The following is a 21,337-nucleotide window of genomic DNA, read 5'->3' on the forward strand; positions in this document are numbered from 1 at the left end:
TTGTGTCCAGTTCTGGGCACCACATTTCAGGAAAGATGTGTACAAATTGGAGAAAGTCCAGAGGAGTGCAACAAAAATGATTAAAGGCTTAGAAAACATTAATTTTGTAAATGGTCCATGATTTTACAATGGGCCAAGCCCTAACTCCATACATTCCTGAAATTAAGGCCTGGTCTACACTACGACTTTAATTCGGATTTAGCAGCGTTAATTCGAATTAACCCTGCACCCGTCCACACAACGATGCAATTTAATTCGAAATAAAGGGCTCATTAAATCGATTTCTGTACTCCACCCCGACGAGCGGAGTAGCGCCAAAATTGATTTTAGTATTTCGAATTAGGGTTAGTGTGGCCGCAATGCGATGGTATTGGCCTCCGGGAGCTATCCCACAGTGCACCATTGTGACCACTCTGGACAGCAATCTGAACTCGGATGCACTGGCCAGGTAGGCAGGAAAAGCCCCGGGAACATTTGAAATTCATTTCCTGTTTGCCCAGCGTGGAGAGCACAGGTGACCACAGATAGCTCATCAGCACAGGTAGCCATGCAGGCCGATAATCGAAAAAGAGCACCAGCATGGAGCGTATGGGAGGTACTGGATCTGATCGCTATATGGGGAGAGGATTCAGTGCTAGCAGAACTTCGTTCTAAAAGACGAAATGCAAAAACTTTTGAAAAAATCTCCAAGGGCATGATGGAGAGAGGCCACAATAGGGACTCAGATCAGTGCCGCGTGAAAGTCAAGGAGCTCAGACAAGCCTATCAAAAACCAAAGGAGGCAAACGGTCGCTCCGGGTCAGAGCCGCGGACATGCCGCTTCTACGCCGAGCTGCATGCAATTCTAGGGGGGGCTGCCACCACTACCCCACCTGTGACCGTGGATTCCGGGTCAGGGATAGTCTCATCAGCTACACCTGAGGATTCTGCGGACGGGGAAGAGGAGGAGGAGGAGGAGGAGGAGGAGGACGAGCTTGCAGAGAGCACCCAGCACTCCATTCTCTCCAACAGCCAGGATCTTTTTCTCAGCCTGACTGAAGTACCCTCCCAACCCTCCCAAGCCAGTATCCAAGACCATGACCCCATGGAAGGGACCTCAGGTGAGTTTACCTTTTAAAATATAAAACTTGTTTTAAAAGCAAGCATTTTTAATGATTACTTTGCCCTGAGGACTTGGGATGCATTCGCGGCCAGTACAGCTACTGGAAAAGTCTGTTAACGTGTCTGGGGATGGAGTGGAAATCCTCCAGGGACATCTCCATGAAGCTCTCCTGGAGGTACTCCAAAAGCCAAGCCACAAGGTTTCTGGGCAGTGCAGCCTTATTCCGTCCTCCATGGTAGGACACTTGACCACACCATGCCTGCAGCAAGTAATCTGGTATCATTGCCTGACAAAGCCTGGCAGCGTATGGTCCCGGTGTTTGCTGGCATTCAAGCAACATCCGTTCTTTATCTTGCTGTGTGATCCTCAGGAGAGTGATATCACTCATGGTAACCTGGTTGAAATATGGGAACTTAATTAAGGGGACAGAGGTGGCCATTCCTACTGGGCTGTTTGCCTGTGGCTGAAAAGAAATCCTTCCCTGCAGTTAGCCAAGGGCGGGGGGGGGAGGGGTAATTGGCCCTGAGCTTTTCGCGTTTGGCTAGCAGGGATCTTCCCTGATACCAGCCACGCGGTGGGGGGAGGGGTACAGCGATCATCCCAGAGAATTCATGGCCGGAGGCGGGAGCGGGGGGGTTAGTTTGGTTTCTGCAGGGATCTTCCCTGATACCTGCCACACGGTGGGGGGAGGGGTACAGCGATCATCCCAGAAAATTGGATGGGGGGGGGTTAGTTTGTTTTCTGCTGCTGAAGGTTAACAGGAAAACCGCAGCAGTCAACGGGCTTTGCTTGGTATGTGGGAAAGGAGGGCGCAGAAGCCGAAAGACAATGGCTTACCATGGCTGCATGCAAGCTGAATTCTATTGCCCGGACCTGCGTCTGTGATCTCTAACACCAAAGCCACAGGCACTCAATATTAAGATGGAAATTGCGACCTTGTACTGAAATCACATGTGCTAGGTAATGTGAATAGTGTTTTTCACCAAGAAAGAGTATAAGCATTGTTCTGTAAAATGTATCATTTTAAAAACTTCTCTCCTTTTTCTCAACCCTCCCTCCAGCAGCTGCAAATTTATCAAGCCTCCCTCCTCCGTCACGAAGGCGATCTCAGATAAGGCGGCGTAGAAAGAGGACAAGAGACGACATGTTCACTGAAATAATGGAATGCACCCGAAATCAAAGAGCTCATTTGAATGAGTGGAAGGACATGTAACTAAATTTAGGAAAGATGCCAGTGAACGCGAGGTCCTGAGGGACGCTCGAGATGAGAGGTGGCAGGCTGCAACGCTGGGGCTGCTGCGTGAGCAAACGGACATGCTCCGGCATCTGGTGGAGCTTCAGGAACGGCAGCAGGATGACAGAGTGCCACTACAGCCCCTGTATAACCTCCCTCCCCCCTCACCATGTTTCATATCCTCCTCACCCAGACGTGTAAGAATGCGGGGGGGTAGGCTACGTGCACCTTCCCACTCCACCCCAGTGGACAGCCCAACCAAAAGGCTGTCATTACATTGAATTTGTTCAGTGGCCTTTTACTTCCCTCCTATCCTCCTCCCAAACCTCACCCAGATTACCTTGTTGGTTCTCTCCCTATGTTTATAATCAGTTAATAAAGAATACATGATTTTTAAATGATATTGACTTTATTTCCTTTGAAAGAAAGCTGGGGGAACGGGGAGGGTGGGTTCCTTACAGAGAATGAATGAGTCAATAAAGGGGGCGGGTTTTCATGAAGGAGAAACAAACAGAAATTTCACACTGTAGCCTGGCCAGTCATGAAACTGGTTTTCAAAGCCTCTCTGATGCACAGCGCTTCCTGGTGTGCTCTTCTAATCGCCCTGGTGTCTGGCTGTGCGTACTCAGCAGCCAGGCGATTTGCCTCAGCCTCCCACCCCGCCATAAAGGTCTCCCCCTTACTTTCACATAGATTGTGGAGCACACAGCAAGCAGAAATAACAATGGGGAGATTTCTTTGGCTGAGGTCAGAGCGAGTCAATAGCGATCTCCAGCGACCTTTTAAACGGCCAAATGCACATTCTACAACCATTCTGCACTTGCTCAGCCTGTAGTTAAACAGCTCCTGACTCCTGTCCAGGCTGCCTGTCTATGGCTTCATGAGCCATGGCATTAAGGGGTAGGCTGGGTCCCCAAGAATAACTATTGGCATTTCAACATCCCCAACGGTTATTTTCTGGTCCGGGAAGTAAGTCCCTTGCTGCAGCCCTTTAAACAGAGTAGTGTTCATGAACCCTTCCCGGCCAGCCCGCGTTGATGTTGGTGAAACGTCCCTGGTGATCCACAAGTGCTTGCAGCACCATTGAAAAGTACCCCTTGCGGTTTATGTACTGGGTACCCTGGTGCTCCGGTGCCAAGATAGGGATGTGGGTTCCATCTATCGCCCCACCACAGTTAGGGAATCCCATTGCAGCAAAGCCATCCACTATGACCTGCACATCTCCCAGAGTCACTAGCTTTTGTAGCAGCACCTCAGTGATTGCTTTGGCTACTTGCATCACAGCAGCCCCCACAGTAGATTTGCCCACTCCAAATTGATTCCCGACTGACCGGTAGCTGTCTGGCGTTGCAAGCTTCCACCGGGCTATCACCACTCGCTTCTCAACTGTGAGGGCTGCTCTCATCTTCGTATTCTGGCGCTTCAGGGCAGGGGAAAGCAAGTCACAAAGTTCCAAGAAAGTGCCCTTACGCATGCGAAAGTTTCGCAGCCACTGGGAATCGTCCCACACCTGCAACACTATGCGGTCCCACCAGTCTGTGCTTGTTTCCCGGGCCCAGAATCGGCGTTCCACGGCTATAACCTGCCCCATTAACAGCATGATCTCCAAAGCACCGGGTACCGCGGTTCGATAGAATTCCATGTCCATATCCTCATCACTCTCCTCGCCGCGCTGCCGTAGCCTGCTCCTCGCCGCCTGGTTTTCCAGGTTCTTGTTCAGCATAAACTGCACGATAAGACGCGAGGTATTTACAATGTTCATGACTGCTGTCTTGAGCTGAGCGGGCTCCTTGCTTGCCATGGTATGGCGTCTGCACTGTTCACCCAGGAAAAAGGCGCGAAACGCCATTGTTTGCCGTTGCTTCCTGGAGAGGGGGGAGGATATACCCAGAACCACCCGCAACAATGTTTTTAGCCCCATCAGGCATTGCGATCTCAACCCAGAATTCCAATGGGCGGAGGAGACTGCGGGAACTATGGGATAGCTATGGGAAAGCTACCCACAGTGCAACACTCCGGAAATCGACACTGGCCCTGGTACATGGACGCACACCGCCGAATTAATGTGCTTAGTGTGGTTGCATACAATCGAATTTATACAACCTGTTTTCCAAATTCGAATTATATAAATTCGGATTAATCCCATAGTGTAGACATACCCTAAGTATCAAAGGGGTAGCAGTGTTAGTCTGGATCTGTAAAAGCAGCAAACAGTCCTGTGGCACCTTATAGACTAACAGACATATTGGAGCATGAGCTTTCGTGGGTGAATACCCACTTCTTCGGATGCATGTGCACGTATTCACTCACGAAAGCTCATGCTCCAATACGTCTGTTAGTCTATAAGGTGCCACAGGACTCTTTGCTGCTATCCCTGAAATTGGGATTGTTAAAATCCAGTTCTGGGCCCTGATCAGAATTTTACGATTGGAGCCCAGCTCACCTTAAAAGGCAATAAGATTACCTTCAAGAAGATGAACTTCTAGAAACATCAGCTAATGCCCAGGTTCAGAGTCCTAAATGGAAATAGGAGACAAGCCTGCTGGATTGATTTTCAGAGGTGATGTCAGTGAAAGCTGTGGATGTCCAGGACCTCTGAAAATCAGGCCAGGCCTCTTTTGAAATGCTATTTAATAAATCCTGTGGAACTGTATGGAGACTGAGCCAAGAGAAGCACTGCCAGGCAAGCTGTGCTAATACAGGACAGGAATGTAACTTCTGGGTGGAGAGTAACTTCTGCCTAAAGCTGAATGAGCTTAGCAAAGTGTGTCTGGGATAAATGCTCAGCAGAAAGCGGCTACAGCTCATTTCTCTCACTCTTTGCTGAACAAATGAACACACTGAACTTTTATCATCCCCAGTATTTTTAATCCCTCATTGGCGTCTCTTGATGTTCTAGAGCAGTTTGTACTGAAACAACTCAAACCTGTGGATCTCCATTCACATAGGCAGGATCTCATCCTTAGAGTGCGACTCTGCGATCTCCATCAAGAAAGGGCCGAAGAACGTGATATTGCCATTCCCTCCATGAGTAACAGTAATAATTTGAATTTATATAGCTACTTTTTTCTCAGGATTATAAAGGTATCACTATACAAATGGGGAAAGCTCGGGCATAAAACCAGTTTGGTTATCCAAGGTTATTCAGCCAAATAAAACCAGAGTTGGGAATAGGGTGCAGGTCTTCTAACTCTCACTAGACCATGCCTAAGTAACATTGTCAGTGCCAGTAGCCATAATGGGGATAGCAGACCTTAAGCAGTGGCAGCACTAGTTCTAGAAATTATAGATCAAGCAGCAATAATAGTAAGACTAGTGTGTTCATTTTGGAGCCACAGTTGCTACTTTTCTGCATGAGGTTCTGGTGCCAATCGCTAAAGATGATTTTTGACTGTGGAAAAGAGAGGGGCTCAGGGACCCAGATTCCCACTTGATCTGCTCTCAACCGCGTCATAAATAAGAGCATTTCTATAAATTGTTTTACACACATTTGACTGTGTAGCTGGTTTCACCGAGGGCAGTAACTGGAGGCTACTTCCCCTCCTAGCAACAGCACAGAGACTAAAGACAACAAAAGGCTTTACTCTGGGTTGTGGGGAAGAGACAATATGCTTCATTGTAAGAGAGAGAGAGAGAGAGAGAAAGTGTAACTGCCTTAACCTAAAATTTGTAGCCTAAATTTGTTCTGCAGCTCGCATAGCCCTCATGGAGTCAGCACTAGTTTATTTAGCTCTCACCGAAGTCAGAATTCACATCCTACTCAGTGCCATGGTTTCACCAAGAGAAAACAGCTTTCCTCCAACCTCACCCTTTTAATGGTCTCTTCTAATGAGTCATTGCTGTGTGAGGCCTCACCCTCATTTCCTCATAACAGTCATTGCTGTGATGGCAGATGCCTGTGATGTTTGTCTTTCTCTGGAAAAGAGTTTTAACCATGTTTATGTGAAATACTACCTGGGTATTCGCCTGTGACTATGACTTCTTATTTTCCAGTGTGCTCACCATGTGCAGTTAGGGGGTATATAACCAAAACACTATCCCCTCTTTTCTGGGTTACAGTGTTCTCCTATCATGGTGTAAAGGACAATGGAACCTTGTTTGTTGCCACCAGTGACCGGCAATTTTGATGGTGTTCCTAGTGTCGGTTCAGGTCTAAGCCCTGCACACTATCCCAAGTCTTATGTGGGTTATTCACAATTTTGATTACAAATTGTGTCACTGTGCATGTCTCAAATGGCTCTGATTAGAGCATTTCATGGAATTCTGACCACCAACTTTGCCCCATGCTGACTGGAACCTAATCTTCAGAGGAGTCATCAACCAAGCATCCTGCAGCTGTTTGCTTACTCCTTTTCTATCTGGGGTTTCATTTAGTTTTGATCATACTCATTATCTATGTATGCAGCCACCTTTTCCCCACCCCCACTAAAGTTAACTGCCTCTCCAGACATAAAAAGTTAATGATACTTGGTGAGGCCAATATTCTGATAAAATCCACTTTCCCTTTCCCCCTCATCTGCACAAAATTCATATTACACTTGAGTTTGTCCTATTATGCCTCCCTATTTTCTGTTGTGAAATTATTTCCTGCTAGGAAATACTCCTCACTCCTTTTGCTGACCCTAAACCTGTATTCTCCATGTATAGGACTCCTATGTACATAGCATAAATCCACCTTGCTCAGCTTTAAGTTATTTATATGTAACCCTTCTGCCAGGTGGAGCCACCAGCAACAAGGGCCGAGTTCAGTAATACAACAATACAACACAAAACTGGCTCCAGTGACTGGGACAATTACACACCTCCCCCAGGCACCTCTAGGAAGTAATACTTCCCCTCTCACAAGCACAGAGTCTGAGTGTAGCAAAACTTGTAATAAAAGGAGGGAAGTAACTCAGCATTAATTTGGGAAAACACCACAAACAGGATTAATAAACATAAACCATGAGCAAAAGACCACCCTCCCCCCCACCCCCCCGTAAGTTGGGCGGTGTCCGTTTACCCTTAGGTTCTAAAGTCCAGCAATCCAAGAGTCCCTTTAATATGCCTGTCCCTTCTTTGCACCCCACGCACAGTTGCTGTCCTTGGCCAGTGCAGCCCCAGAATCCAGAGGTTCATCCGCAGAGTTTGTCTCCCACCCTGTGTGGAAGGCGGGGCGGGGGGGGGGAGGGTAAGGAGGCACCTTACATACTGCACTGCTTGGGCACTTGCTCATCGCCCCAACGGCTGATTGCTGTGCCTCTCTGTGGGGTTCTTCTCTGGTCTGGCCCTCTCCACCAGCTGCCCACGCCAGGATGTCTTCAGGCCCCACACCTAACACAGCTCTCAGTGATTTCAGCTGTTAGTGGGGGAACCTCACTGCTGGTGCATACTGGGTAGTCTCTTGCAATAGAGATACTGTCCCAAAGTAGATCTAATATGTAGACATCAGTGATTTCAGATCTTCAGTGTGTAACAAGACTCTCAATTAAGTCTAAATTAACTTTTTTTTATTTTTATTTTTTTTTTAAATACTGTGAAGAAAGGAAGGGTCAACTGGTATCTAGGACCCACACCACCAAGTACAAATACCTATCCCCACCCTCTCTCAACTCACTGGGCGTTGAAACCCATGCCCCCTGCCTAGCCAGTAGCATTCAATTGAGGAGTCCCCCCTCCATTGGGGTATGCCAGGTACAGTTCTGCTGCCCTCGGTTCACACAAGGGTAACAACCCTTTATTACTGCTTCCTCAATAACAAGAAGACTGGGGATCCAACACCAGCCACAAGTGATCATTTGGGCAAGCAGTCCCAACATGCTGAGCACCTAGGAAGGGTGGGTGTGTCCATGCAAACGAGATCAGTTCCTGAAATCTTTTTCCACAGCTCACCACTAAATGTCAGGGGAGAGCTCATTCAGACTCTTCTTACATATATAACAGACCAAAGGACACCACAGAGGCATTCTCAGATGTCTGGTTTATATTGTAATTATGCAAGCACTGTTATTATTTGTGTATTACATTAGTGCTTAAGGCCAACCAAGAATGGGGCCCCAGTGTGTTAGGTGTGGTGCCAATGAAGAGTAGTAGAGGTCCCTGTCCTGGAGATCTTATAATGTACTAGACAAAACAGACACAGAGTCGGGGAAGGGGTAGAACACACAAGTAGAGTGAACAATGTGATGGTGGCAAACATCATGTTAGCTACATGTTTTGGAGGATATTTAGGAGAGGATCAGCTAAATGGAAAGAAAAGGGAACAGAGAGGGGACATGGAAGGGAAGGGTGGTGTGGGGGAAAACAATGGGGAGAACATGGTAAGAGGGACAGCTGTGGAGTGAAAGTGAGATGAAGAGTGTGTGAGGGAGTGGGTGGGAGAGGATTGGAGGAAACAGCCAATCAGCACAGGGCAGAGAAAGTCCAGTCAAAATTATAGAAAGGTCTCTGAATGTCCAAAGACCCTTGCTTTGGCTGTTACTTGCTACCATGCAAAACCATGCTCTGAAGTGCCCCTAGCCTCTGTTTGCCAGAAACTGGGAGTGGGCGATGGGATGAATCACTTGATGATTACCTGTTCTGTTCATTCCCTCTGGGGCACCTGGCATTGGCCACTGACAGAAGGCAGGATACTGGGCTAGATGGACCTGTGATCTGACCCAATATGGCCGTTTTTATGTATTTCTACTGGGTGGAGTCTCTGGTTCTCTCCTTCCTGTCCCTTTTCACCAAACTCACACCTGTGTCCTAGTGCTCCCAGAGTGTAAGTGGGATGTCCCTCCTGCACAGTAGCTAGAATAAGAAAAGAACAAGTTAAAAATTACTTAGCCAAGTTAGATGTCTTCAAGTCGACAGGACCTGATGAAATACATCCTAGAATAGCCAAGGAGCTGACTAGGGTGATATCTGAGCCATTAGCGATTATCTTTAAAAACTCACGGAAAATGGGAGAGATTGCTGAGGACTGGCAGAGAGCAAATATAATGCCCATCTATAAAAAGGGGATTAAGTATAACCCGGGGAATACCGACCAGTCATCTTAACTACCAGGAAGATAATGGAGCAAATAATTAAGCAATCAATTTGCAAACACCTAGAAGATAATAAGTTGATAAGTAACAACGGTCACAATGGATTTATCAAGAACAAATCGTGTCAAACCAACCTGATAGCTTTCTTTGATAGCTTAACAAGCCTTGTGGATGGGAGGGAAGCAGTAGATGTGATATAACATGACTTTAGTAAGGTGTTTGACACTCTCTTGAATGACCTTCTCATAAACAAACTAGGGACATATAGCCTAGATGGAGCTACTATAAGGTAGGTGCATAACTGGTTGGAAAACTGTTCCCAGAGAGTAGTTTTCAGTGGTTCACAGTCAAGCTAGAAAGGGATATTGAGTGGGGTTCCGCAGAGATCAGTTCTGGGTCCAGTTCTGTTCAATAACTTCATTAATGATTACGATAGTGGCATAGAGAATACAATTATTAAGTTTGCAGGCAATACCAAGCTGGGAGAGGGGGTTGCAAGCGCAGGATTAAAATTCAAAATGATCTGGATGAACTGGAGAAATGGTCTAGGATGAAATTCAATAAGGACAAATGCAAAGTTCTGCACTTAGGAAGGAACAATTAGTAACATACAGTGGCGGATTAGCCACTGGGCCTACAAGGCCCATGGCCAGGGGCCCCGGGTGGGTGGGGATAGCCCCCACGCCCAGACCCTGCTCCTGGACAGCAACGCCAGATGGGTGGGGTGGGCTTGGTGGTGGGGGAAGCCCCCAGCACCCTCCAATCTTGGCAGAAGCCAGCAGGAAGCAAGGGAAGCCCCCTGCCCTCCCCAACCCTGTCCTTGGCAGAAGCCGGGGGGGCACAGGAGAAGCCCCAAGTGCCCCCTGACCCCATCCCCAGCAGAAGCCGGGGGGCAGCAGGGGAAGCCCCTGGCGCCTCACACCCCATCTGCCAGGGGGCAGCAGGGAAAGCACCAGCACTGGGACCCCCACTGTGGCCCTGGGACTGGAGGAGCTCTCGCTACCTGCTAAGGCCTTAGGGTTGGGGAAGTTCTCACTCCTCGCTGCGGCAGGGGGACAGAGCATCTTTGGGCCACAGTGGGGGTGCAGAATGGGGGGGGCCCTGGGTGGAACAGGGGCAGGGCCATGGGCAGGGTCACATGTGGAGGGGTGGAACAGGGGCAGGACCACAGGTGGAATGGGTGGGGAGGGAGCCCCCACTTGCTCTAGCCCAGGCCCCATGAATCCGCCCCTAGTTGCATACATACAAAATGGGAAAGGACTGCCTAGCTAGGAGTATTGCAGAAAGGAAGCTGGGGGCTATAGTGGATCACAAGCTAAATGAGTATCTACTGTGTAACACTGTTGCAAATTAAGCGAACATCATTCTTGGACATATTAACAGGAGTGTTGTAAGCAAGACATGAGACGTAATTCTTGCCCTGTACTGCACACAGCTTGGGCCTCAACTGGAATATTGTGTCCAGGTCTGGGCACCACCATTTCAGGAAAGATGTGGAGAAATTGGAGAAAATCCAGAGGAGAGCCACAAAAATTATTAAAGGTCTAGAAAACGTGACCGATGAGGAAAGATTGAAAAAAATAGTTCATAAAAGTAAATACATGATTGTTATGAGGAGGATGAAAAAATTGTTCTCCTTAGCTTCTGAGGATAGGCAAGAATCAATGGGCTTAAACTGCAGCAAGGGAGGTTTAGATTGGACCTTAGGAAAATCTTCCTGTCAGGGTAACTAAGCACTGGAACAAATTGCCCAGGGAGGCTGTGGAATCTCCATCATTGGAGGTTTTTAGGAACACCCTAGACAAACACCTGTCGCGAACGGTCTAGTTATTATGTAGTCCTGCCTTGAGTGTAGAGAACTTGACTAAATGACCTATTGAGGTCCCTTCCAGTCCATGATAGTTTCTACCAATTTGTCCAGTATTAAAGTTAGGCTTACTGTCCTATAAATGCCAGGTTTGCCTCTGGAGCCCATTTTTTAAAAATTGGTGTTGCATTAGCTACCTTCCAATCATCTGGTACAGAGGTTCAATTCAGCAATAAGTTATATACTCCTATTACTAGCTTTGCAATTTCATATTTGAGGTCCTTCAGAACTCTTGGGTGAATACCATCTGGTCCTGGTGATTTATTGCTGTTGAATTTATCAATTTGTTCTAAAACCTCTTCTACTGACACATCAATGCGGTACAATACTTCAGATTTGTCACTAGGGTTGCCAGGTGACCAGTTTTCGACCAGAATGCCCAGTTGAAAAGAGAACCTGGTGGCTTCAGTTGGCACCACTGACCGGGCCATCAAAAGTCCGGTTGGCAGGGCAGTGGGGGCCCGTGGCTAAGATAGGCTTCTTGCCTGCCCAGCTCCACATGGCTCTTGGAAGCGGCTGCATGGGTGGCTAGGGAGGTTCTGCGTACTGTCCCCGCCCCAGTGCTGGCTCCACAGCTCCCATTGGCTGGGAATTGCAACCAATGGGAGCTGTGGGAATGGTGCCTGTGGGCATGAGGATAGCGTGCAGAGCCTCCCTGGCCACCCATGCGCCTAGAGGGGCTGGGGGCTGCTTCTTGGGAGCCACAGTAAGTGTCGCTGGGACCCTGCACCCCAACCCCCTACCCGAGCTTGGTGAAAGTGTGTGTGGGGGGAAATGGAGTGAGCAGGGGCAAGGCCTTTGAGAAGGGATGGGGCCTCAGGGAAGGGGCGGGACAGGGGTGTACGGTTTTGTGCCATTAGAAAGTTGGCAACCCTATTTGTCAACCCAAAAGACATAGCTCTGCTGTGTGCATCTCCCCCACATTTTCTTCAGTGAGGACAGATGTGTAGAGTTCATTTAGCTTCTCCGCAATGGTCTCATCTCCTTTAAAGCTTACATGGGGTTAATTTGACAAGGGATCCAGCTCCATCATAAAAGTAAACAAAATTTGTGATATGGATCATTTCCCCATTATATTTCCTCACTTGGATTTTCCTCAGTCCTCCGTGGGCAGCAGTTTCACCTTGTTAAAAAGGTCACTGTCTATAATGTCAGAACCACAAGACCTCAATCAAGCAACAGTCAGATGATCCACTGCTTCCCATCCTTCCTTGAAATTGGGTTAACAATTAAAAGAAGAGACAAGGAGGTGAGGTAATATTTTTTTTTACTGGATCAACTTCTGTAGGGGAGAGAATGACAAGCTTTCAAGTGACAGAGCTCTTCTCAGACCCGAGGAAGAGCTCTGTGTCACTTGAAAGCTTGTCATTCTCTCCCCTACAGAAGTTGGTCCAATAAAAGACATTATCTCACCCATCGTGTCTCTCTAATATCCTGGGACACACAGCTACACCACCACTGCATACAATTAAAAGAAGAACATTACTATTTAGTATTTAAACAATATGTTTAATATTTGCACATTAAAAATGAAATCTGTTCCCTTCATTCATGATTCAGTGTGGTCACAGTAAAACTTCAGTCACTTTGCTATTATTAACATGATTTGAACATACTGGAAATGATTTTATCATCAGATACACTTTTGGGAACAATAGAACACACAAACTGCCATTACAAAGCTATAGAAATAAAGCTGAGCTAGTATTTAATAATTGAAAACTTATCAGGTATTTGTATATTGGCGCAGGGTTGGGTGTTTATAAACCTGCCAATTTCACTGCCTATCTAAACCTCAACAGGATACAAGACAAACCTGGGAGCTACATATTTCACTTTGCAAATAAGTCAGTTTGGGGATCAAAATGACAGTACTGGTGCACAAGGTCCTTTATTCATCCATTGCCTTACTCAAAAAACATTGAAGTCACTGGAAAGACTCCCCTTGACTTCAACAGGCTTTGGATCAGGTCCACAAATATAGGTAGGGCAATGAAAGTGCAAACTTTCCGCTATTAAGATTAAGAGGGTGATTGGTGCTAATTTAGGGCCTTGATTATTGACCTCACTGATAAGAGTAGTGTAAATTGCAATACAATTTCTTATGGTGTGGATCTCTGTCCATTTTCTGGACCAAGATCACCAAGCTTATTTTACATAGGTTACCAAATAGTCATTTTGTATGGTCACCATAACCCTGGAAAGAGAACAGGAGCTGAATATTTTGCACTGACATTACCAACTGCCTACGCATCCAGCCTGCATGCCGTAATTTATATTTTAAAAATTGCTTAAACTCAGCTAGTCTAATGCTATTTCAACACTGCTAAATTTAATCAAGTTGTTTCTAGTGATAAGATGAAAATTTCTTGTCTAGACTGACTAATGCAGATTACATAAAGTTCCAACAAACTTTTTTTTTTTTTTTAGAAACATGAAATAAAAAGGTAAAAATTACATTTATTCCCCTCCCCCCCCCCCCCCCCCATAAACATTGAACAGTAGGAAAAGGCCAAAGGCTGCTTTGGTTTCATCCTCTTCTTAAAAGAGATCATCTCTGAAAAGGCATCAAATGGCATAAATCCAGACAACAGCAGCACTAATTCTTGATTTTAAAATATGCCAGGATTTCTACTTAGGACCTCTGGCAATAAAAATGATGCCTATGGTCTCTATCCATACCAAAAAAAAAAAAAAAATTTTTTAAAGCTTTTTCACCCCACAGGGTGCTGCAATATTGCAGGAGCTTCCTTTGCCTAGAAGCTAAAATCCTGACCCAGGTTGCCTCGTAAAGACAGTACCATGAAAAAGATGAGAAAAGATCACCAGCGAACTATTCATCTCTACCTTCGATTATCAGTGCAAGTCCTGGCTACAGCTTAAAGGAAGTTCCCACCAGTTTCCATATCTCAGTGCAAGCTAAGTAACAGGAGCACCAGTTAAATTTTGACAGTCTTCAGGGAAAGACCTAGATGCTTGCTTATCTGACTAACAAAAGGTCACCGTGGATCTCTTCCAGCTTTTTTTGAACTTTTTTTTTTTTTTTAAAAAACACAACCAAATTTTCCCTTTCCCTTCTCGATAATGATTCTTCCACATTGAACTGCATTTGGCTGGTGCTTCAGACAACATTACAGCTTATTAGAGCTGGTTGGGAGCCACAATTTGCATTCTGCAGGAGAGTCTGACAAAAAAAATTGCTCAAAACCAGAACGAAAAGCCAAAATGTTGTAGTTTCCTGTGAACCAAAAATTAAGAGGGGAAAAAAGAAAAATCAACTTGGGACCAACTAAACATTTAATTTCAATAGCTTTGAAATGTTTCATCAGCGTAAAAACATTTCATTTCAAAAGTGTCATTTCAATTCATTTTGTTGTGACTTTTATACCATATTAAAATATTACATACATGTTTAATACCAAAAGCCAAACAAAAATCAAAATTACTCTGAACACAAAATGTTTCGACTTTTACCCATTTCAAAATTTAGTCAAAAATCTGTATGTTCCTGCAAAAAGTTTTGATTTAGTCAAAACTGCATTATGACAGAAAAGTGTTCTATCCAATTTTTTTTTAAACCAGTTTCAGAGTAACAGCCGTGTTAGTCTGTATCCGCAAAAAGAAGAACAGGAGTACTTGTGGCACCTTAGAGACTAACAAATTTATTAGAGCATAAGCTTTCGTGGACTACAGCCCACTTCTTCGGGGGCTGTAGTCCACGAAAGCTTATGCTCTAATAAATTTGTTAGTCTCTAAGGTGCCACAAGTACTCCTGTTCTTCTTTTTTTAAACCAGATCTATTTAACCCTTGAGGTGGGACCATAGGGGCAAATGACTCAAATACAACCACTACTGGCTCAAGTCTGTTTCCTCGTGCATGGGTGAGAGAGAGATGCTGTATTCATTTCCCTCAAAATGGAAAAGGAAACACCAGGCAAATGAAACATTTGAATTCCACTGGGCACCCCTTTTATCTGTGTGATCAGGATCACTAAGGCAGCAGTCAGAATGGAGATATTCAAGGCACATGATCCTTAATGTGCAAAGGCCTTTATTATGCATTTCACTGCAGACTAGATTGGCCTCTTCCTTTAGCCTGATATTAAGCTGCCATGAATCAACAATGTCCCACCCAAATCCTAAATTTAGAATTTTCCTAACATACTGCAAGCTAATCTGCCAGGACACAACTGACCCAACTTCCTATGTTCTACTAGGACAGAGGGACTCCCTCCCAATTTAACAACTGACCTCTAGTCTATTTGCAGCAGTGGAGAGAACACGGGATTAGTGCAAAGCTCTTTATGCAGGTTGCAAGTTGCAGAGAAATAGGCCATTCTATGAAAAGGCACTTTTTCACATAAGCAGTGCTAGATTTTACATGAAATTCAGAGGCAAAGAGTGTGACCAAATAAAGTGCACACTGTGATGCAGCCTGACCAAATTAAGTCCATGCCTTGACCATTAGGCTGTCCTTGGCTCAACTAACATTTCATTGCTCAGCTGGACTGAGGCCAAGTAAAAGAGAAATACCAGAAATAGGATACCATACTACCCAGACCAGGGATCTGTCCCAGCCTGGCAATTTCTTGCATTTCTATCCATTTATATAGACAGGAATAGCAGCTGCACTGACACAAGCTGGAAAAAACATACAAGGGCTATCAATGCTAATGTCTCAGATATAAAATGTTCATGAGGTAGGGCTCAGGAAGATCCCCAGCGTATAGTGTTGCAAAGTTACAATTGGTACACAGTTTGCTTTCCTCTGAAATAGCCAACATTGGCTCCAGTGGATGGAGACGGGATACTGACATACAGCAGCCCCATGGTCTGTGTAAGAACACAGTCCCTATGCTCTTAGACATTGTTGGTTTTTGGTAAGTACACTTGTTTTTGAAAAGTGTGTATTCTGTATTTTGAAGTGCTCAGGGTGGGGACTGTGAGGAAACCAACAAGATCAAAATGACTGTAGGACACATAGGAAAAGGAGAGTAAAACTAAGAGCGTGACCTAAGGTTTAGAGGGAAAATAAGCCACACCTGACTACTCATAGCCTTGTGAAGTGAGGGGGATGAGTTCCATAGTAGGTTAGGGTTCTTTTGCTCTGCTGTTTGGGTCATTTGGGTGGTTGCAAATAAACAGAGAGAAAGAAAGAAAGAGATTTTGTCCTGCTATGCTTCAGGCCGTCTTTTGTTTTATACATATCCTTGGCTCAGCTGAGCAAATCTGTGCTTGCTTGTGGTTGAGCTGGGAAGCAGAAAAAGCCCTGAAGCAGCTGCAGACTTGAAGGTCAGATAGAGCCAGAGCAGCCAGTGGTGCTGGTCGGATCACGACTTCGAGCAGTTTTCCAGAAGTGCCAGATGATACCATCCTATTAGGATGCAGCATTAGTCATGTTCATGAAATGGAGCGCTGGATCAGCCACTGTCCCTGAACATCAGAAAAGCTTATTTTTAGATCTGAAGTTAATAGCTCAAGCCCATCTTTATTCATAAGAAAACCAACTGTTTAAGGCTCAGACAAGGTGTTTAAAATATTTTATAGTACTATGGTTTCCTTTACAGAGTACAGGGTAGGAGATGGATGATGCTCCACTCGCCCATGACAACCATCTCAGCACATGTCTGTGGCCCTGGGTGACCCCTCTTACTATAAATCTTGTTTTAGAGTGTGTGTGCACTGAGACTGATGCGTTAACTGGCAGCCTGCCTCCCTTATAGCTACTAATGCTTCTTTGTCAGTTCAGCTGTGCTCCAAATCGTGCTATAGACTCACAGCTGAATCAAAAAGCAGGAAGAAGTGGTGGTCAAGACAGAGGAAGGCGGCACATTTTTTCCCCATTGTGGAGGCTACAGTTGAATCCAATTTAACCAGTAAGAGCCCATTAATGCAAGGTGTTGAGTGCCTCCTGTGAGATTCTACGTTTTTTCAGCTCCCCTTCACTTCACAGGAGATGTTCAGTCTCTTGCAGTGTCAGGTCTCAAGATCGGAGACAGACAGATGGGAGGGTGGTGAATTAAAGACAGGAGAGGTGCCCTGTGGTGGCAGCAGCAGAAGCTTCAAATGAAGGCTCGAAAGCTGGGAGATGGAGCAGTAAAATTTCTCTCCCGCCCTATGCTTCCCCCTCCTTTCCAAAGTATACCACCACTTTATTCTACCTGACCCTTTCAGCAACAAGTCCCTTCAATGCTGCAAAAAGCCATCCCATTCATTGCCCTCCATCACTGCTACACTCCCCCTGACAGGTCTGTTGGCAGCTCATCTCTGCCTTCACACAGAGCAGGTAGTTCACAGATGATGTAATGCTTACCCAATCCCATTAGTAACAGCACACAGCTACAATCTGTTGTGTAAGAAAAGAAATATGGATTTCATCATTTATTTTACACTGAGTTTATGGAAACTGGAATTTCCTGTCAAAAGTCCCAAAGCTTTTATGGTCTCTCCTTGGGCTCATGTCAGTGCTGGGAGTCTGCAAAGACACAGCTTTTTCCACAACAGAAACTGTCTCCCCCACACATCAGTTAGGAAGAGTCTGAGAGCCACTGATGCTTTCAGCAGCATTTATTCAGGGCTCAAAGATGACTCCTGCACCTCCAGGCTACTTTCTGTGCCAGAAATAGCAGCAGAATGCCACAGAAGATTTGAAAGTGTAAGAAGCAGGGTCTTTCAGTTCCGGTGCTAAAGTGAGGTTCAGAAAAATGTAAGTTCAACTTCCAGTTCTGCCATGCATTTCCTATGTGATCTTGGGCAAGGATCTTAGGCCCAGATCCTCAGAGGTATTTAGGCAACTAACTCCCATCCTTAATCTCTGTCTCTCAGTTGTCCTTCTGTAAAATAGGAGAGTGGTACTTCCCTGCCTCCTCGTGGTGTTGTGAGAATAAAATGATTAATAGTTGCTCAGATACTACAGTGACAGAGAGGGGTGGGGAGAGTTGCAGTGGGTATACACACAAATCCACAGATCATTCCAATAAAAGGAAGTGACATTTTACAGCTCTCCAATCAGAAGACAGGCAAGACAATCTGGACACACCCATCACTTGCATCTTCATAGCATATTAATTCTGACCCTCGTTTAAAATAAAGTTTGTCCCATGGCTGCTTAGAAGTTTTAATTTAAAAACAAAAAACAAAAAAACAAACCCCCCCCCCACCTTTGGACAAACCCTGAATTCCTTACACAGTCAAACCTCACGCTGGAGACAATGGGTATTTGCCCCATTAAGAACTGACCAAGGACAATATAGCACATGGCTCCTTGTACACACAGAAGTGTCCCGTTAAAGGTTTGTAAAATAAGAGCTGGAACATGTGGAAGTTCCATTCAGCCACTGGTTTCTGCAGTAAGGAAAAGAAGAAAAAAAAGAAGGGTAAAAAAAAAAAAAAAAATCGCCCTTTCTTTCTTTTCTCGTCTTCCTTATTTCCTTCCCTTGCTGCCTTTTCTGATCCTCCTTTTAACTTCTTCCTCAATTCATCTTCCCTCTGCTTCCCTCACTATTTCTTTGAAGATATTTGGGAGCTCACAAGAATCAACCAATGACCTGGGTCCAGCTTTTCATTTATACTAAGGCCCCTTTATGCCCTGTTGGCAGAATAAAGACGGTTTACTCTCACTTTAAAACCTCTTTATGCTGCCAGAGTGTTGCAACATTTACTCCCATCTTAAGGTCCCTTTACACAGCCAGAGTAGTATAAAGGGACCCGAGTGTAAGGAAAGGAAGGAAAACGAGGCAAGCACTGCTCAGTCTTTAGTTAACTCCTGTGTTCAACCTACATTCAGCCTACCCTATATTTATCTTTGAATTTCACTACATCACACTGCCTGGTGATTGATGATTCACAGAGATAGAAGCACTTTCAAATGTACATTTTTGCTTGGAAGGCTGAACAGTTTTGGCTACTTCCTTTGTTCAGTTAGGTGACAGGTGGGTCAATCAATTCCTTTCAAAAATATTTCTTCATTATCCCATACGTTGAAGGGCAGTAATGGGAATGCAGCTGAGCCAGTAAAGCTTTTGAGGTGATCTCAAATTTTGTCCCTTGGCTCTTTTTATTCCAAATATGCACCGCGTAGGTGTTCTTGAAGAGTCTGTGAAGCTCCGAAGAGCTGACCACTTCAAAGTACTTCTTCCAGTCCTGCCAGCGGATGGGATAAAAGGCTTCTCTGGGAAGAGTTCTGACTCCTTTACAGCTTTTACTGTTCCGGAGACTCCTGATCGAGCACCATTTTTTGAAAACACGTGTTAAAAGCTGTGGGCCCTGGTGCCCCCAGATCCAGCCATTGTAATTATCCACATAGTCCTGCATGCAAAGCTCGATGAACTTGTGTTTGGCTTCAAAAGAGAGAAAAGCTCCATTCAATACATATTTGGACTGGGTTCCAAGTGCATTGGTGAGGTTCTTTAAGTTCTTAAGGACTATGAAGTCTGTGTCTAAGTAGATACCCCCAAATTTCCACATGATAGCAATTCTACAGGCATCAGAAAGTATGGGTAAGAAATAAGGCTCCCATCTGTGCTGGGCCACCAAATACCAGTCAGCTAGAGGGGTACCAGAGAAAAGGTCATTCAAGTCCAGTGGCCGGATTTCCACATTGGGGAAGCAACTCAGCAGGGAGAAACCCCAGTGTTTTGGAAGAGTGAAATTTCTGTTTGCCAAGCCCTTCATAAGGATGACTACTTTGGTCTCAGGGTGAGCCCTGGCTGCTGATTCGACAGAGCACATAAAGAGAAAACTTGGGTTGGTTTTTTCTGAGGTCTCCACAAAAAATATATCCCCAGGCGGTGGAGGTGGCCTGCCAGATACAGCTGGGGGAGGAGAAGGCACAGATCGAGGACATTTGACATCCAGAGGCAAGCCATAGAGCAGACTCTTGCCTTTGGCATCCTCTGTGATTTTCCAATAAAACATTATGGAGACAAAGGACATGAACTTGAAGGTGATGATAAACACAGCCCAGAGCTTGTGGTTCATCACCACCCTGCTTAGCTGTAGCACGCAGATGGGCGTTTTGTACATTTTTGCCTCTACCCCAGGGCCTTGTTCTTCCAATAAAAAATAGGGTGATCTGGAAAAAAATAAAAAAGGAAATTATTAAACACAAAAAAGACAATAGAAACAGTGAACATTAATCCATATTTTGTAACCTTATGCAATTATATATTTTTGACTTTCACACTACACTGGTTATTTTATTAATCACCATTATTATTTATTTGTATTGTAGAAGCATCCAGGGCCCCCAATCAGAAACTGCAGCCCTATTGTGGTAGGCGCTTTACAAAACATGTAAACAGAGGACAGTCCATGCTCCCCTTAACACCATGCAGCCAAATTCTGCCCTTTGTTTACACCCATGCAACTATGTGGATTTCAGTGGGGTTGCTTGGAGCAGAATTTGGCCCCAAACTAGCTTTTTCTTTCACTTCAGGCCACATTCTTCACCAGACTAACGTAGTAATGATTCTAGAGAGCTGGGGATTGGGAGCTACTGTCTCTGTAGGGCTGCCATCCAAACAATCCTAGAACCCTGGGAAAAGCCCTGGTGTGGAAAGGCTGCAATTGTTAGGACAGGATGTTGATTACTTAGTAAGGACAAGGACAGTCATTTTCTGACTCTGATTGCTCAAGTGAAGCCAGCCAGGATGGTCACATGTTTCTTCTCACACGAACTCAACTGCTAGTCTGGCAAAACATGCAATGATCTTTGCTGATCTTACTCTGCTTTCTCATTCCCTTGTGACACCCCACTGTGCTGTTTTGTTGTTACAAAGTCCCACAAGCAAAGGTGCTGGTACTAGGGATGCTGAGGGTGCTGCTGCAGGACTTACAGGTTGGTTCTATGGCTCTCAATAGCCCCCACTATACAAATTGTTCCAGCACCCCTGCACACAATGTCAGAGCATTATCCAGATTGCCCTCGTACTTCTGGCTCTGCTCCACTCTTGTCTGCTCCCTGATTTAATATTTAGACCTTTACAATGAAAATATCTAAATTGGAATATCACCTCCCCCTTCACAACACAGGCCTATGCTCCCGTATACCAAGACCATCCTCCGGGATGGAAGGGGAAACAACCAGTGCCCTTTTCCCATTCCCTGCACCCTATCAGGGTCTA

General features: G+C 45.4%; 2 protein-coding genes across 10 annotated transcripts in view; one reads left to right on the top strand and one right to left on the bottom strand.

The window, feature by feature from the left end:
* Positions 1–229: 229 nt before the first annotated feature.
* Positions 230–3,191, top strand: LOC128830479 (myb/SANT-like DNA-binding domain-containing protein 2). 2 transcript variants are annotated; one of them, XM_054016313.1, is made up of 2 exons: positions 230–1,100; positions 2,164–3,191. In XM_054016313.1, the coding sequence occupies exons 1-2, from the start codon at positions 548–550 to the stop codon at positions 2,313–2,315; spliced, it is 705 nt and encodes a 234-aa protein (XP_053872288.1). In that variant the 5' UTR covers positions 230–547; the 3' UTR covers positions 2,316–3,191. The 2 variants fall into 2 exon arrangements, with proteins under 2 accessions (XP_053872288.1, XP_053872289.1); XM_054016314.1 differs by having other exon boundaries at positions 2,167–3,191.
* Positions 3,192–15,000: 11,809 nt separating this feature from the next.
* Positions 15,001–21,337, bottom strand: part of A4GALT (alpha 1,4-galactosyltransferase (P blood group)) — a 111,392-nt gene continuing 105,055 nt past the window's right edge. For all 8 annotated transcript variants that reach the window (XM_054037525.1, XM_054037492.1, XM_054037516.1 and 5 more), the window contains one exon: positions 15,001–20,286. In XM_054037525.1, the coding sequence (XP_053893500.1) occupies positions 19,164–20,237 (1,074 nt within the window). In that variant the 5' untranslated portion in view covers positions 20,238–20,286 and the 3' untranslated portion in view covers positions 15,001–19,163. The remainder of the gene's footprint in view (positions 20,287–21,337) is intronic.

This window comes from Malaclemys terrapin, chromosome 1, assembly GCF_027887155.1.
Source record: "Malaclemys terrapin pileata isolate rMalTer1 chromosome 1, rMalTer1.hap1, whole genome shotgun sequence".
NCBI lineage: Eukaryota > Metazoa > Chordata > Testudines > Emydidae > Malaclemys > Malaclemys terrapin.